Raw genomic sequence first — 16,971 nt, 5'->3', positions numbered from 1 at the left:
TTACTGCGTTAGCTACTCTGGACACTTTCCCACTGCCAATCAGTGCCAATGTACCAGTGCTTCCTATGTAAATTGTGATTCTGATTGGTTATCCATGATTGGCATACTTGATTTACTGGTAAGTCCCTAGTAAAGTGCTCTGCGTGTGTGCCCAGGGCCTGTAAATCAAATGCTAGTAGTGAGCCTGCATCACTGGTTGTGCCACCCACACCAGTAGCCTTTCATATGTGTCTCAGACCTGCCACTACAGTGTTTGCGCGCACAGTTTTTAAATGCCATATCGACCTGGAAAGTGTCAGGCCTTAACCTTCACTTTTCGTACACGTAAAGCGCCCCTATGGAAGGCCAATGGTACCCCCATGGGCACTGTGCAGTGTATGTTAAAGGTAGGAAATGTGCTAGTGTGCTTTAAATGTCCTAAAAGTGAAATACTGTGTATTTTGGTTTTTTACTATTGCAAGGACTCGCTCTCCCATAGCCTATCATTGGAGATGCCTTGTAACATTTTAGGAGTGTACCTTTCGTTTAGGAACAGCTAGAGAGATGGAGATTGAGCTCCTTGAACTCAACATTTAATAACACACCTTGTAGTAAAGGTGGTTTCTAAATTGTGTTTTTGAAAATGGCCCTTTTAGAACATGGGCATTATCTTGTTTAACAATCCTGTATGCCTCTGCCTGCTTCTGGAGCCACCGTCTGGTTTTAACTGACAGGGGCTGCTTGTGCACCCACTCCAGACACTCACACTAAGGGAGCTGATGCATGCCCTGCATATTCTGATGAGTCATCCGGTTCTAGATTTGTGAGATGAGTTGTCACTAGCACCTGAATAGGTTGTGGCTGTCTTGCACAATGCTGTCTCCAACCTCTGTAGTGTGGCTACACCAGCGAGGACCGAACTGGTTGCACTGAGCACGGGAACATTTCTGAACAAAGACTTCAAAGGGAAAAAGGAGTTTAAGCATTAGTTCTAAAACCCCAACATTTTAGATTACTTTCGGACTAAGAGGACTCTGCCAATTAGAAGTGCTGAAGAGCTGCCAGGAGAAGTACTGCCCCTTTGCTGTGTGTTGCTTTGTTGAGTTGGCCTGCAGTTGCTGCTTCTGTCTGTGGGCAGTGAAAAGGCCTTGACTTTTGCCTTGCTGTGCTATCCTGGTTAAGAAGCTCTCCAAGGGCTTGAAGTAGAGCCTTACTCCTGTTCTGGAGTCTCGGGGACACAAAGACTTCAATTGCAGCCTCTCTGAACTCCACTATTGGGAGTTCTGATCTGCCTTGGGTGCCAAATCCAGTACTGGGCTCTTGACGGTGGTTTCTGCTGCAAAGAACTACCAAGAACTGAAGGAAACTTCAAAATCAACGCTTCGCCCTTTTCACGGCTGAAATTTCTGATACAGCACCGTCATATGAAAGAAAATCCCAATGCACAGATCCATGCAGCCGAAGAAACTGATGCAGCGCCTGTCAGCAGCCTGAAGAATCACCGCACGCTGAGTTCGACGCACCTGACTCCGAAACCTGAGACCACCGCACGACTCCCATGCAGGCCTTTCTGGGCTGCCACAAAAATGACAAATAGCGGGAGCCGCAGCTGACGAAATTGTCGCAGGGCCTGTTTGCCATCGTTACATCAACCTCCAGCATGTCCCAGATTTCTATGCATCATGCTTCGGCGTCTGTCAGACTGCTTTAAATCTTGTCTAATGACTATATATTTTCTTACCATAAACTTGCGCAGTAACAGAGATGCTTGATCCCAAATCCCTCTAGAAAATACTCCAGGGGGCAATAAATGCTGAATCTCCAGACTATTTCCACGGGGGAAGGGGTAATGGATAAAATAATAAACAAAGAAGAGACTGGTCCAGGACTGGTTCTTCTATTTTCTAGCCCGACCTGCAGACTTCTATTCTTCTTGAAGAACCTGAAAGAGTAAACACAATTAGCGTCTTCTATCTACTCTATCTTATTCTATTCTATCCTTCTACCTTTTCCACCTACCCTTATCTTCCAATATCTGTGCTTCTCTTCTGCTCCTTCTGTGATATTCTTAACTAACTGTCTACGCCCAGTAATCGTCGTACCTGAAACACAAGGTTATCCTATTTACTTTATGTCTGCTTACTAATTCCCTTATTCCTATTGCTTAGTATATCTACTTACTAGGTGTACTATTGTTATTTCTTTTGGGGGCGTGCTCCTTATTTACGTTCCTTTATTAACAATTCCTTCTTTTTCTGAAACAAAAATATCTTATTAATTCTTATCTAACTTTTGCCAAGATATTCATTTATTCTAGTATTTCTCTACTTACTTCTTTTTTTGGGGGGATTGTATCTTATCTTGTATCCTTCTTGTGTATCTAAATTCTAATAGTTCTATCCATACTTTTACTAACTTTCTATGATATCTAGGTATTGACTCTTCTTCTTTCTTCTTTTCAGAATTAGGCTGAGCCTTTATCAATCAACAGTTCTTGGTAAGTATTTACAATCTCTATTTACACTTGACAGATTATCATTACAGAGTTTTTGCATTCTAGTATCGGCGGCGTCACTTAGCTCTGTTCTTCTGTTTCTGTTTTTTCCCTCAGGTTGAGAACACTGGTGCCTTGAGATTCTCAAGGGAACGGGAGCGGCGAAAATCAAACTCTTCCCAGGTAAACTTCAAACGATGCCTAGGACTTGCCGACTCATTGTTCTTCTCGGAGGTAATGAAAAGCCCTACTCAATAACTTCGGCCGGTAAATTCTATTAAATCCTGACTAAGCTTCGGAGACACTACAGAAAGCTGCTCTCTCGGTCGAATTCTCGGTGAAGTGCGCATTTCCCTTCACGCTCGCGCATCACCTAATCTCTGAGCAGCTGTGGTCTATAGACTAGACCGCTACTCAGTTTTGTGACTTGGCAGGCATTTTGGAATGCCGATTTCGCACAAGCTTCGGCCAATAATTGCTTTCAGGCAGTTTTTCGCTTGTTGGGCCCAGACCAGTGCAAAGCACCGCCACAACTCGGTCTGGGGGCCTGACAGCGTCACATATCTCCAAAACACCTCACTTCCCTCTACAGTCTGGATTCGATGCATCACTTCTCCTGCAAATAGCAGAACTGTCACATCCCCTCCCCAAGGACTCAGGAACTTACTCATCGCTGTTTTTCCCCTACACTTCCCTCCTCTGTGGGTGTTTTATATTGTGGATTTTGATGCATTTTAGGTAATTTGTGTTAAAATTACGCATCTGCAGATTTCTATGGACAGAATTGCTTGAAACATTTAAAAAGTCATACTTTGAACTGTGTATGTTGGATTTTTGTCTTTTTGGTCTTGTTTGGTTTAGATAAAGATACTTTATTTTTCTAAACTGGTGTGGCATCCATTGGTAGTGTTTTCACTGTGTTACTGTGTGTGTGTCAAATACTTTACACATTGCCTCTGAGATAAGCCTATCTGCTCGTTCCAAACTACCAAGGAGGTGAGCAGAGTTTATCTAGGTGTGTAACTCCCTTATCCTGACTGGAAAGAAGAGTCCATACTTGGACATGGTGTATCCTTTTCCCAACTAGAGACCCCAATTTCTAACAGGACTCAACTTACATTTAGTAGACACTTTAAAATGAAAGGGAGATAGTTATCTCAAGTCAGCATAAGCAATAGGGTGGCAATGTTCAGCATGGGAGATAAAGAGCAGAAGGAGAGAGCACAAGGCTGAAACTCTGACTTTGCCCATTTGTACCTAGGAATATTTTAAAGGTGATAATTCTGCGTTAAGAAGTATCGAACAATAAAACTGCGTGAATAGAACATATGATCATCCACAACAACAAATAACATTTTCTGAGAAATTTTATTTATGACACTGGCCAATAATGGGAAAAATGTAGCAGGCACAGCATCAAACCCTGTGCATGGAAGAGAAAATATGGAATTACAAATAAATAGAAAACAACAAGAGATGCATAATAAAGGGCAAATAAGAAACCTGTGTAATGAAAAAAATCCGTAGTCAATGGTTGGAGATGACCCTTTTCTAGTTCTACTGTAACTCTGGAAAAAAGGAACATGGATAGTGGCCAACAGCAAAAAGAAACTTTCAAGGAAAAGAGACAGGAGGCATAAATACAGGGTGACATGGGAGGATGGTAGGAAGAAAAACAACCAGGATAATGTGAAATGGATCCCTATCAGATTTAAAACTGAGGCCCAAGAGTAGGCAAGATTTATAGAACAGTTTCGGATAAAATAAAGATGAATAGAGGTGCATGGGGGTATGCTTTGTTTATAGGAAGGGCCTGCACACACTCCTCCCCCAGGGAGGGCAAACAGTGACAAGTATTGGAAAAGCCAATAGGTCCAGAGTATCTAGTTATTAAGATGACTCTGAGACTTGGATACATGGTTTAAACCCAAGTTTTATTGTTATCAACTAACACAGCGAAGGAGAGTAAGGGAAGTGACCACAGGGTTGGGCTCCCCCATCCAACTGTGACTAGTAACTGTCAAATGTCAGCTGGACATTCTAGAATGTCCATCTGACTGCAGGAAAACAGAACGGTGTCCGGGGAAGGACAATGCATTAAAAACAACACAAAACAACACATCAGCCCCCTAACAGAAAGAGGATAAGGGTGAGGCAAGGAAGGAAGAGAGAGAGAGAGAAAAGAGAAGAGAAAGAAAAAGATATAGGTGTGGGGAGAGAGAAAAAAAAGGGTTATAATCAATTGCATACATAGTCTGAAAACTTCTTAGGAAGAACAATGGGCCTTCCAATTCTGCTCTTAGTGATCTGTACGGCAGCATCAGCACAGCCTTGCAAATATTCTTCAATTGTTCCAGGTACATGTCCACCTTCACTGGGATGGTCTTGTTCACACTTGTGCTCCTCGTCTGTGTCGTCACCCAAGTTAGTACTCGATTGTAGTAATTCTGTAGCTTGTTGTTCGCCAAAATCCTGGTCTGAAGAGTCTTGATCCAAGTGGGGCAACCTACCACAGGATTGTTTCTGCAAGGACATGGCAGAGAAATGCCACACCTTGCCATCACTGAGGCATGCTGAATTACAAAATACCTTGCGTACGGAGAGTGGTTGTGAGTACCGGTTCTGTCCCTTTTCCACAAAACCGATTCTTTTAACTCTGACCATGTCCCCAATGTGCAATTTTACTTGTTTGCAATTGTGCTTTCTGTCAAAACGCTTCTTGCAAAGGTGCTGATTTCTCTCCAGCTTGCTTCTCACTTCATCAGGAGACCATTCCACTCTTTTTGATGCTTTCAGCCACCCCACATTGTCCTTAGTCATGGAGCTCCTGCCTCTCATGAGCTCAAATGGACTGTGCTCGGTATTACTGCAGGGTGTGACACGATAGGCCCACGGGTTTTGAGTATCTTGAGTTTCCAGTTCAACTTGTTGTTTTTTGCCAACTGAATTATGCCTTTGATGACATGGCTGAACCTCTCAACCTCGCCATTGCCAGCCAGATTATAGATAGATGTGGTTGTGTGACTAATGCTATTCCTCCAGAGGAATGCTTGAAAGATTTCTGAGGTGAACTGCACACCATTGTCACTGATGATGCACTTCGGTAAGCCTTCTCTGATAAATACGTCATCGAGGAATTTTACAATGCCGCACGCATCTGCCTTAGTGAGGAAACCAATTTCTGGACATTTAGAGAAATGATCAATTAGGATGATGGCATAGGTCAGTTCACCATTTTCAATTATGGGACCCAAGATGTCTACTCCCTCTCTTTCCCAAGACATGTCAGGGCAGACGATGGGATATAAGGGGGGCCTGAATGTGACTCGGCTCTTGTCAGAGTTGTTGCACATAGAACAATCCCTCACAGCCCTTTCTATGGCAATGATGATGCTTGGCCACCAATATCAACCCTTGACTCTTTCTTTTTTTCAATTCCAGAATACCCCTCGTGGCAGATGTCCAGTAATTTCTTTCTCAAGTAAGTGGGAGGCACTACCTTACCGCTCCTTAATAGTAAACCGTTCCCCTCTGACAATTCATGCCTGACTTCCCAAAACGGACGGATTTCCTCTGAAAAGGATTTTTTAGCTGGCCACCCCTTCTCCATCATCTTGAGGACCTCGCATATTGTATAATCTGTGCTCTGATTCGTCACCCATTCGCTCAAGGAAATTCCATGGAACTCCTCGTGAATATTGGCCACGCACCAGTCATCCATTTCCTCCTTCTGAATGTCCTGGGTTTGTACCAGCATGCGGCTTAGAAAATCTGCTCAATGTTTTTTACACCAGGTACGTACTGTACCTCATAGTTGCAGTCAAACAGCTGTACTGACATTCTCGCGAGTCTCGGTGATGCAGTATGCAGACCCTTGTTTGTAAGTACCTTTGTTAGAGGTTTATGGTCACTGCGTAGAATTACTTTGGTTCCCCACACATACTGCCGGAAATGTTCCAATCCCCACACACATGCAAGGGCTTCTCGCTCTATGACGGAATACCTCTCTTCTGTTGGGGTGAGTGATCTGGAAGCGAAAGCTATGGTGTATTTTGTTCCCTTACCGTCCATCTGGGTGAGGACTGCTCCGAGCCCCTTCCCACTTGTATTCGTAGTGACAATGTTTCTCAACTTAGTGTCAAATCCGTTCAAAGTGGGAAGATTACACAGCTCCTTTTTTAGCAATTTGAAGGATGTTTCACAGCTTTCTGACCATATGAACTTATTATTGAGTTTCAACAATTGCCTCAATTCATATGTCTTACTAGAGAAGTCCTTTATAAATCCATATTTCCAGGCTCAGGGGCTGTGCAAATGGCATCCACCAGTCCTCTTTTGGGTCTGATTCCACTGCCAGAGATGATGTGCCCTAGATACATCACTTCAGGGCACGGAAATTAGAACTTGTTGTGCTCTGCCTTTAATCCTCGTATGTTGAGGATGCTTAGTACTTGTTCAAGTTTCTCATCATGTACTCTTCTTGTTTGTCCCATTACAAGGATGTCATCCTGGAACATCATTATGTCATTTGCACCCTTGAAGATCTATTGCATTAGTCTTTGGAACATGGCAGCAGCTGATGCAAGACCAAACGGTACCCTTTTGAAGCGGTGGCAGCCAAATGTTGTGACGAAGGTGGTGAGACTTTTGCTGTCCGAGTGTAAGGGGACCTGGTAGTAAGCCGCCTTGAGGTCTATGGAGTAGAACCATTTTGCACGCTTAGTCATAGCCAGCATTTAATTTATGCATGGAAGAGGGAATTGGTCAACAATGATATTACTGTTCAAGTCCCTCAGGTCCACACATAACCTCAAACTTCCGTTGGCCCTCTTGGCCACGACCAAGGGAGCCACCCACTCTGACGATTCCACCTGCTCAATGACCCCTTCTTTCAGCAATTTGTCCAGTTGTTCCTTTACTTCATCTCTGATTGCAAAAGGAATGTTCCTAACTTTGTGTATAACTGGTGTAACACCATCCTTTACTCTTATCTTGTGTCTGAATTTGCTTAGTGCTCCAATTTTCCCTGTAAACACTTTTGGGTATTTAACTAACATATTTGCACTGAAATCCTCTTCCTTGTAGACCAAGGTTCAGGCTTGCAAAGGTGCAGCACAATACCTAGGCTGCCTTGGTGTCATGAATCCCTTTTCTAGGCAATGCCCAGGGCTTGATTCAGTAGAAAAGCCACCCCTTTCCCGTGCACCAGCACTACCTGTGTGTGTGTGTGTTTATGATTACTTGTTATTTCTCATTTACAGGCTTCTTGACATGTTTATCTTATATAATAGACTACTATCGGAAGTTAGTCGCTTATTTAATGACACTCGTTTTTCTGCCTAGGTGGTCTGCTGAAGTAGATTACATTCGTATTTCTTTTGAAGTAACACATTTGCCAAAGTAACACGTTTGTCATTTGTTTCAAGGTAATATGTTCAAAGAGCGCTCTCAGAAGCTGCGCGCAGGACGCGCTGAAAGTGAAAACCGCTCCGAGTTTTCCCGCCGCTTCAGAGAGCGCTCTCAGAAGCTGCGCGCTGGATGCGCTGAATGTGAAAGCCGCTCCGAGTGTTCTCTCCAGCGGAGGCTCAAACGTTACGTGCGCACGTAATCACTTGGGTGCGGTTAACTATTTAAACCGCACCCAAGCTCCAGAACTTGCTTTGCCTCGTGTTCCCTGCTCAAGAGAGGTCGCGTTTGGGATCGGCTCAAAGGATTCAACTGCTGAACGCCGACCTGCACCTGGAAACCTCCTGGAAACTTCGCAAGACGCTGCAAGGACAAAAGGGATTAAGTTAAGTGACAAGTTTAGTTTATAGGCGCCCATCGCAAGAAAGAAAGAGACTGATTTGTTTTTCAGTAGTTTCTAAAGACTTGGAAAAAATATAACTACCGAATGAAAAAGAGACTTTTGAAAGTAAAGGTTTCTAGTGGCGCAGAACAAGAATAGACATTGCAATTTGTGATATGCAATGTGATTGTTTTAATAGTTTCATTTTTTTAGAAGTCCTCAAACAAGAGGAAAATATGTTTTAGTTTGGAAAGTGTTTTCTTGTCTTTTCTTTTGGAGTTGCTCAAATAGGTTTTACAGCACAGAAAGAATTCTCAGAACCCACATATCATACCTATTTGAAAACATTTGCAAGTAAGTCCCACAGTCTAAGGAGGTACTTAAGTTCATAGTTTTATAAGAACAATCTCTAAGGTAATTTTCTTCATTTGTTTAGAGACTCTTCACAAGAAATCAAGACCCCAAAAAACTAGCGCCTGACCAGATTAACAGACGACGATCCCACCATCCCACCACTACAAGACAAAGAAATACTGGACGAAGACCAACTACTTCTGATCGCAGGTAGGAGCAACTTAGTTACTAAATCCCAACGTTAATCAGAGAGTAGGATAGTAGAGAAGGGATAGGTTCAAGGACCAGATTTAACAAACCCTTCCCATTTGTTGTTCGCAGGGCGACAGCAAAATAAAACCAACACATCAACGTCCAGTACCGGCCCTCCTCCCATATTTCTAGTTCTATACTTAGCTGTTATGTAATAGTCAGCAAGTATATAGTTAGGGATTTGGGAAGTTGGTCACTTGCGTCTCTGCGGAAATCCTCTGCGTTGTCTTCATCTACTCTACTATTTAAGGTAAGAGACAACGCAGTGAGAACTTGACACTTGGTCCATCCACCCCAGGACTGGGGGTCCTACCATTGAGACATACAACTTTCCATAGGACTCCCTCCCTTTGAATGCGAAGTTGAGCCTCCTGTAGCCGCACACCTCTATAGGTTCTTCTGTAAAAGTCTCAATCGTTATGTCTGGCTCATCTAACTTTTCTCCTAGGGTGGGTACAAATTTCTCTTCCCATACCCGTCTATTAACAATGGTGTACACTGTATGGTGACCAGGAATCGGCCACTATTGCCATATTGATTCCTCCAATTGTCATTTCACAGGTTGGTTTCTTCAACTTGTTAGTAACCTGTAACACTGTCTCGTCATCGATGTTGAACACGCACATGTTAAGGTCCTCCTCATCTGATGCTAATGTAGTGCTCTCATCACACATGCCCACTAATTTAACAGACCCTCCTGGTCTTTTGTAGCAGACCTTTTAAAAATGCCCCACCACTCCACAGAATGAACATGTAGTCTTTCTCGCTGGGCATTTCACGTCATTAGCCATGTGATTTACTCTACCACACCTGTAGCATTTCCTACTATTTCCATCCTGGGATCTGCTTTTTTTGCCTCTGTCGCTGAAACTCCCCTTCTTTTGTTTGGGATTTTGTTTTGCATCCACTGTCCTTGCGACAGTGTCATCCTCTTTTTTTACTTTGCTTTCAGACAGTACTGCTTTATCACACCTACCAGTGAGCTTCCCCCTTCTGGCCACATCTATGATCCTCTGTAAAGGACTCTTCCCTTTGGCCCACAGGTTGTCTTGTATGGGTTGTGTTAGACCCTTGCATGACGATTTGGTCCCTTATGAATTCGTCATGCAAGTCACCAAAGCGACACGTGATGGGCAGGCTTTTAAGTGCAGATACATAGTCATCAACACTTTCGTCCTTTCCCTGACTTCTGTGGAAAAATGTATATCTGTCCACTCCTACACACACAGTTGGTTTGTAATAGCTGTTCAGATCATCTATTGCGTTTTTGAATACATCACCTTCTCCTTCTGCTCTTGCCTTCTTATTTATCTTTCTGTACATACCTCCTGCGCCTAAACAGTGTAAATTTACTTTGTATTTCTTTTCAGCCGTGAAATCCTCGTCTCCTTCAAATGTGGAGATATACTTTTCGAAATCCTCCCTCCATTCTACCCATTTTACACTGGGCTTTGCTGCCCCTGGCATGAATGTATGTGGAGGTCCAGTTCCAAATGTATCCTGAAGCCATGTTTACTTGTTGGGTGGAGCGGAAACAGTACACTATTTGATGTGTGAGAAAGTGTTCTGGTGCATTAGGGTCGAGCGCCTAACTCAAGCTTTTCATTAATTTCAATTTTTTAAATAGTCAATATGTCCCTTGAGCTTCTACACAACAATTATCCTTTATGTCCCTTTTTAGAATAAGCGCACGACCGGTATAGTTTTTAAAATGTACCTTTAATCCCTGTTCTGCATAGATTCTTTTATATTTTCTCTGGTGCTCCGATGTTTACACAAGTCAGTTTAGTTTTTAAAATGGCGGCACATTCTCGGCGTGATGACGCTACGCGCGTTCCTTCTGTTTAATCTGCTAGTGTGCAGACTAGTTTCCTGTATCTATGTCTCTGCTGTCTCTGTGCGACATGCGGTTTGCAAGGTGGCAATGTGCTTCTGTGATGGCGTGTGATCAGCTGTTCCGATGCTGAAACGCTGACAGTTGCTCTTCTCTCAACTGCCGCTGTCAATCTTGTCAGGAATCTCCTCACACTGTTAAGCGCTGCGCTGCAATCTGTTTCTTTTTCCTTCACGCTCTTTAAATGTAAACGTTTGTATCTTTCTCCTTACGTACTCGTACTTCGCTGTCACACAGTCCGAGCACTTCCAACTCAATTTGCATGTGCTTTAACACTGCAAGAAAGGACAGACCTTCAATTTGTTCCACAGGCATTAGTCTTCTGTTCCTCCTTCATTCACTTTTTATGCACTCCTCCGGAAGAAACTTTTCATCTTTTTACTTTTCTAGTTTCCTTTGTTTCCGGTAGGCAAATATTTATTTGCATGGATTCCTGTGTTGGTTACTCGTCGCCAAAATTATTAAAATGACTCGGAGACTTGGATACGTGGTTTAAACCCAAGTTTTATTGTTATCAACCAACACAGAGAAGGAGAGTAAGGGAAGAGACCGCAGGGTCGGGCTCCCACATTCAACTGTCATCAGTGCTTTAAACGGGCCGGTACTCACCGGTACTGAGTACCGGCACTTCTAAATTTTTGGCTCTTGATTCCCGGAACTTCTCTTTGTCCAAAGAGAGTACCGGTACTGATGATGAAGCCAAGCTCATTTATATTGACATTTACAAAAAAGAAGAGCAATGCAGCTGACAAGTAGTGGGTCCTCTTTCCTGAAGCAGTCTAATCGAGAGCTAATCTCTCCACTTTCAATGTGCTAATAGAGCCGTGGCCAGCCCGTAGGCATTCAGAGTTGGCAGGAAGTTTGGGAGGGGCTAGACTCTCACTGTGATGTCTGAGGCAGTGTCCAATTCAGGTAGTGATGACCGTGAGATAATCTGCTAAGTGGTACGCTGTCTTGTGAGCCCTGCTTGTTGTGCCTTTTAAAAAACACCCAGCACCTGCTCTCAGACTCACGCTGTGTGGGACACAAACTTCAGGGATCCCCCATGACAGGGGCTATTAAAAGGCAAGAAGTGTTGAGGTCAGGAGGTGACATGCCAAACACCAACCTCCTCCTGTAATTGTCTAACTAGGCACAGGGGCGGCAATTAACTCTTGGAGGCAGGGCGAGCAGGACATTCTGATTTAAAATGTAAGTGTGTTAAAAGAGGGAAATACCTTGACCCTACTTTAAATCACAAAGCATGTGCAATCATCACTGTAGTGTCCGGTAAGGTCGAATTTGCATTCTCAAAAGGTATATGTTGCAGGCATTAAATCGCACAGGGGGCTGATCAAGGAAGGTATATACTTTACTGACACCATAGTGTACAACACAAACATTGCGAGCACTACAGCAGCAGGATTTACTTGCTGCTACCAAACTGCACATACCTGCCGCCAACCCAGCCCGCCTTTGAGTGCCATGTCTCGGCTTGTGCAGCCATTGGTCAAGTCATTGCAGCCACTCTCCTGATGTGCGCACGTGATCCAACATGCTGAGGGCGAATGTATCTCACAGCTGAGCCAGCCCCCATCCGCAAGCAGTGCAGACTGACATAGACAGCGGCTTGGCTCAGAATGGTAATTATAATACTGCAGTCAACCCGCCTTACATCTAAGTACAAGAGGAGCAATATGTGTGATAACTATTTTTAATGCAGCAATGCGGGGACTTGCCTTGAAATGGGTAAGGCTAATGCATGATGCATAACACTTGGCAGGACTGCACTCAGGCTCTGTGTAGTCCATAGCACAGTAGGTGTGAGAATAGAGCCTGCTAACAGGCATATCTTGTGACTCTCAGGAAATCTAAGAGAAGTCTTCCTGCTGGCATATCAAAGTAATAAACAACACAAATGCAAATACTGGACTTGACTTTCAAAATTTTCTGTTAACACCTATATGAATGAAACATAACGGTCCGTTTACTATCATGTCACTAGTTTATTTATTTGTTTGTTTCACTAGTCACTTTCTTTTTATTTTTTTTGTTTCACAGAACCACTTTTTTCTGCATATACAAAATATACAATAAAAAACAATCAATTACAATGACATATATACACTATACATATTTACAACTCATCCACTCCTAACTTGTCATGTGGTGTAGTCACAGTGTTCTGGACAAAAACAATTACAAAGAGACATTAACTATATGTAAGAGGCGTCTAAACATGTTTATGAAAAATGGAACAACTCGTGGAGCGGCGGTCACCGGAACTCACCTGATTCACGATGTGTAGAGCGGTGAATCTAAATGGAACAAAGCTAGGCATTAATGGAGGAGGGGCAAATTGGAGCAGCTACAAAGTTACTAAAGTCAGAACTAACCTTAATTAAGTGTTGGGAACAAGTCCGAAAGTTTGCCGAGCATAACCGGCTTCTACGTATTTTACGCTCAGGGCTAACCACGTGATCACGTTTTCTTAAAGGGACAGCGCCCGGTGAACTAGAAGCAACTTTATTGACACATAGTCTTTGACAATGTTCTACATAAGTGCATCGACCAATGGAGAAGCGTCTCTTTTATAAATTGGCTAACAGTGTGTGTACATTCTTTTTAGATTATACTACTGACCCTCTCGCCTTCGGCACGGCCCCAAGAGATCTACCAGAGTCATTGTTCCTAAACTAAATCCAAAAACCCAGCTAAATGCGCTTGGGTCGGCAGGCTTCTGAGTCTCTTAAAAGAGCCTGCCTTTGACACCGATTGATGCGGAATCATAAATCAAAAGCGTGTACGATCTAATGCACCGTCTAGAAAGTGACTTTTAGGGCAATAATGACGACTCTGGGGCCACCTGATTCAAGGAGCCTCACCTATACTTTATCTCTAGTTGCAGCCCACACGGGCTGTGTCGTCCATCCTCCATAACCATTAAGAAGCGAACAGATCGCAGAAGCCATGGATTCGCTGTCTTAGGGAATAGCTCTGAAGATTTCAGAAATCTCATTCAGGCCATTTAGGGCAGTATTGTACTTCATTATCAGTAATTCCTCCTGTTGACCCAGTTTCAACTCCATATCCCCCCCTCGGGGGTCCTGGTCAATTTTTGAGATAATGGTCCAGCGTAGATCCTCCTCTTTGTGTCTTTTTGATATCCAGTGCTGGACCAAAGGTGCATTGGGTACTTCTCTTCTTATCCGGGATTTGTGCTGCGTGATCCGTTGGCGTGCCTCCTGTGTGGATTTACCAATATATAATTTTGGGTATGGGCACATGATCCCGTATACCACATTCTTTGTCTGGCAATTGGTGAATTTGTCGTGTTTCCAGTGAATTCCGTCAAAACTGAACACTGCACCTTCTTCCGTTTGTGCACAACATGCACAATTTCCACACTTATGTTGTCCTACTACTGGGGATAACCCCAACATTCCTCTTAATGTGGGTTTAGTTTCACGAGGTAGGGCAGCCCGCACAACATGATTTGCCACACTTTTCTCTTTTTTAAATGCGAACAACGGCGGTTCTTGAAAGTCACAATGTAGATGTTTTACCAGGTGCCAGTTCTGCATTACCATTTTTCGCAGTTGGTGTGAGTTTGGGCCAAACGTAGTTAGACATACAATCCTGTTTGTATCAGGTCGTTCCTTCTTTTGTAACAAAGTATCACGAGGAACCCACCATGCTCTTCTTAATGAATGTTTGAATAATTTTTTCGGATAGCCTCTTTCACATGGCCGCTCCATCAAACCATTAGCATGCTTAAAATATTCGTCTTTGTTGGAGCAATTTCGGCGAATTCGTAGAAATTGGCCAAAAGGCAAATTTTGCTTGAGGCTTCTAGGGTGGTGGCTTGTGTAGTGGAGGGCTTTGTTTCTGTCGGTCGATTTCCGAAACAATGTTTTTCCCAATGTGCCTTCCGTTACATAAACTTCCACGTCAAGAAAAGTGATACTTTTATTGGATGCAGTGTGGCTGAACTTGATGTCCTCGGTCCTTTGGTTAAGCCATGTCACAAAGTCATTTAGTGTCTCTTTGGTCCCCGACCAGATAAAAAATACATCATCGATGTATCTGATGTATTTGGTAATATCAAAGTAGGGCAGCACTTGTTTGAATCCAGAGTGAGGGGAAAAGTGGTGATTGTGATGCTTGTAGCACAGCATGTGGGAATCAAGGTTTAGTAATGTGTGCAGCAGCGAATGTAAGCGTTTCTAAAACATGTATTGAACCTCCTGTCTGTCTGCGTGCACAAGTGCTTCTATGTTATGGTATGTCACTGTGCATGTTCTTGCATGAGTGAGTGTTGGCTGCAGTGTTCAGCAAGGCAGATATATAGTTGCAAGCCCGAAATGCCCTGAATTACCACACTCAGCACTTGAAGCGGCTGTGGAAGGGTGCGCTTGCAGCACCCTTAGGACTTCCAATAGCCCCGCCCCCTGACACAGCCCCAAGACCCACCCCTAACCCCACCCCCAAGTTAACATCTCAATTTGTTGAGTACCTGCACTTATTTTGTTCCATTTAAAGCACTGACTGTCACTAGTAACTGTCAAATGTCAGCTGGACGTTCTAGAACGTCCATCTGACTTCAGGGAAACAGTACGGTGTCCGGGAAAGGACAATGCATTAAACAAAACACTAGTGGCTTTTTCAATATTATTTCACCATTTTGCACGGCAGTACAGCTTCTGTGCAACATGTAGGAAAAAACCATGGACAAAGCCAATTGATCTTCTATAGGCGAGACTTATTGGCTTTGCCAATGCTTACATTTAATGTTAGGAGCAGTGCAGCCTCCCTCTGCCCCAACCCCTCCACTCCTCAGAGGTTTGGAAACGGGAGAGCAAGATTTAGAATCGGGCTGCTGTATTAGCTTTCCAATCTGCATTTATTGCTGAGAACACAAAAACCATTACCAGGGTCCGTTCGCAATGTTCGAGGCACGGAGAGTGATCAAGACAGATGTATCGCTGTCGAGATAGAAGATGATTCGAATAGGAGAGGACGTGGCCTTTTTGCCAGTAGTGCTTACATGATAACCTGGGCAACCAGGTGCGATTCTACTAGCCAGCTTAACATCTTGTGATTCCAGGCCAATCACTTCATGCGTCCATGCATACAATTTTTTTTAAAAATGAATGTGAATCTCTCTGCAATGTAACTAGGATTCATGTAAAGAGCTGAAATACCTGTTAGGTGAGTTTTCACTACACAATACCGCAGCAAATTTAAAAAAAGAAATGCAGTGTTACATTGAAAAATCAGCGCTTGCACTGTTATGTTGCCACTCGTAGTGGGAGGGCAACTGGATGGATTTACTGTGGGGTGGCCTGGGGCACAGCAATGAATACAGGACACAGGGGTTGCATAGAGTACTGGCTCGCCTCCGTAGCCCGAAAGGCATACGTGAGTGCCAAGCTTACTTTTATTCAACAGGGGTCACATAACCTTTCAAGTTACGAGCGTGCCCGTTATGCCACAGGCACAACACCACATTCCTCTCAAACAAACATTAAAGCAACATTAGCATTGAACTTCAACACTGAATCAGCTAGTAGACTACACATTTCAGGGCCAACCCTATCATTTTCAGCCTCAACCAACCAAGACCAGTCTTACGGTAAGTAGTCCTTCAATAGGCATGATGGTTCAGGATTTCTTCACAGGTTGTACTGGGATAGACTCAGGACCTCAGCCCCTTCAACACAAGACATGGACCCATAGTGACCAGCCTCTGGCCAGTCTGTAGATGAGTCCAATCCCGCTCTGCAGCTACCACTCTGCCCCTTTGCCGCGAAGATGTAGAAACACCAGATGCACCGGCTTCCTCTCGCTAAACCATTTCCGTTGCGTCTCCTTCACCTTCTCCATCGGCTGACAGGATGCCCTCATCGAACCTCAGGTGGACTCAGAGACAACGCCGGCACTTCCCCATGGTACTTCTCGAATTGTGATACATTTTGGGCAACAGTCTCTCGAGCACGAGTCACAATAATCCTGGTTCCTTTGACATTGACTACAGTCCAAGGCTCCTTTTCATATGGCAGCTGAAATTTGCCAGTGGCAAAACGATTCCGTAGTAGTACCAAGACCCCTTTTCCAAACTGTCGATGCTTGGCTTTCCTCCGCTTGTTTACTTGGGAGTGGGCCTCCCAACGTCGGGCATCAATCCGGGGGTCATTAGGTGTTTCCGGCTGCCATTGTGGGTGGTGAGGT

At 43.8% G+C, this 16,971-nt stretch overlaps 1 protein-coding gene across 1 annotated transcript in view; it reads right to left on the bottom strand.

Moving 5' to 3' along the window:
• LOC147724582 (fibrocystin-L-like) overlaps positions 1 to 16,971 on the bottom strand; it is a 2,246,326-nt gene that overhangs the window by 1,730,458 nt on the left and 498,897 nt on the right. Inside the window, exons 21-22 of the mRNA XM_086918063.1 lie at positions 8,115 to 8,242; positions 4,724 to 5,339 (exon numbers count right to left, since the gene is read on the bottom strand). Coding sequence (XP_086774189.1) covers positions 4,724 to 5,339; positions 8,115 to 8,242 — 744 coding nt within the window. The remainder of the gene's footprint in view (positions 1 to 4,723; positions 5,340 to 8,114; positions 8,243 to 16,971) is intronic.

The sequence above is a fragment of the Lissotriton vulgaris genome, chromosome 4_1, assembly GCF_964263255.1.
Source record: "Lissotriton vulgaris chromosome 4_1, aLisVul1.2, whole genome shotgun sequence".
NCBI lineage: Eukaryota > Metazoa > Chordata > Amphibia > Caudata > Salamandridae > Lissotriton > Lissotriton vulgaris.
The sequence above is the reverse complement of the archived record's forward strand: the minus strand, read 5'-3'. Positions and strand labels throughout refer to the sequence as shown.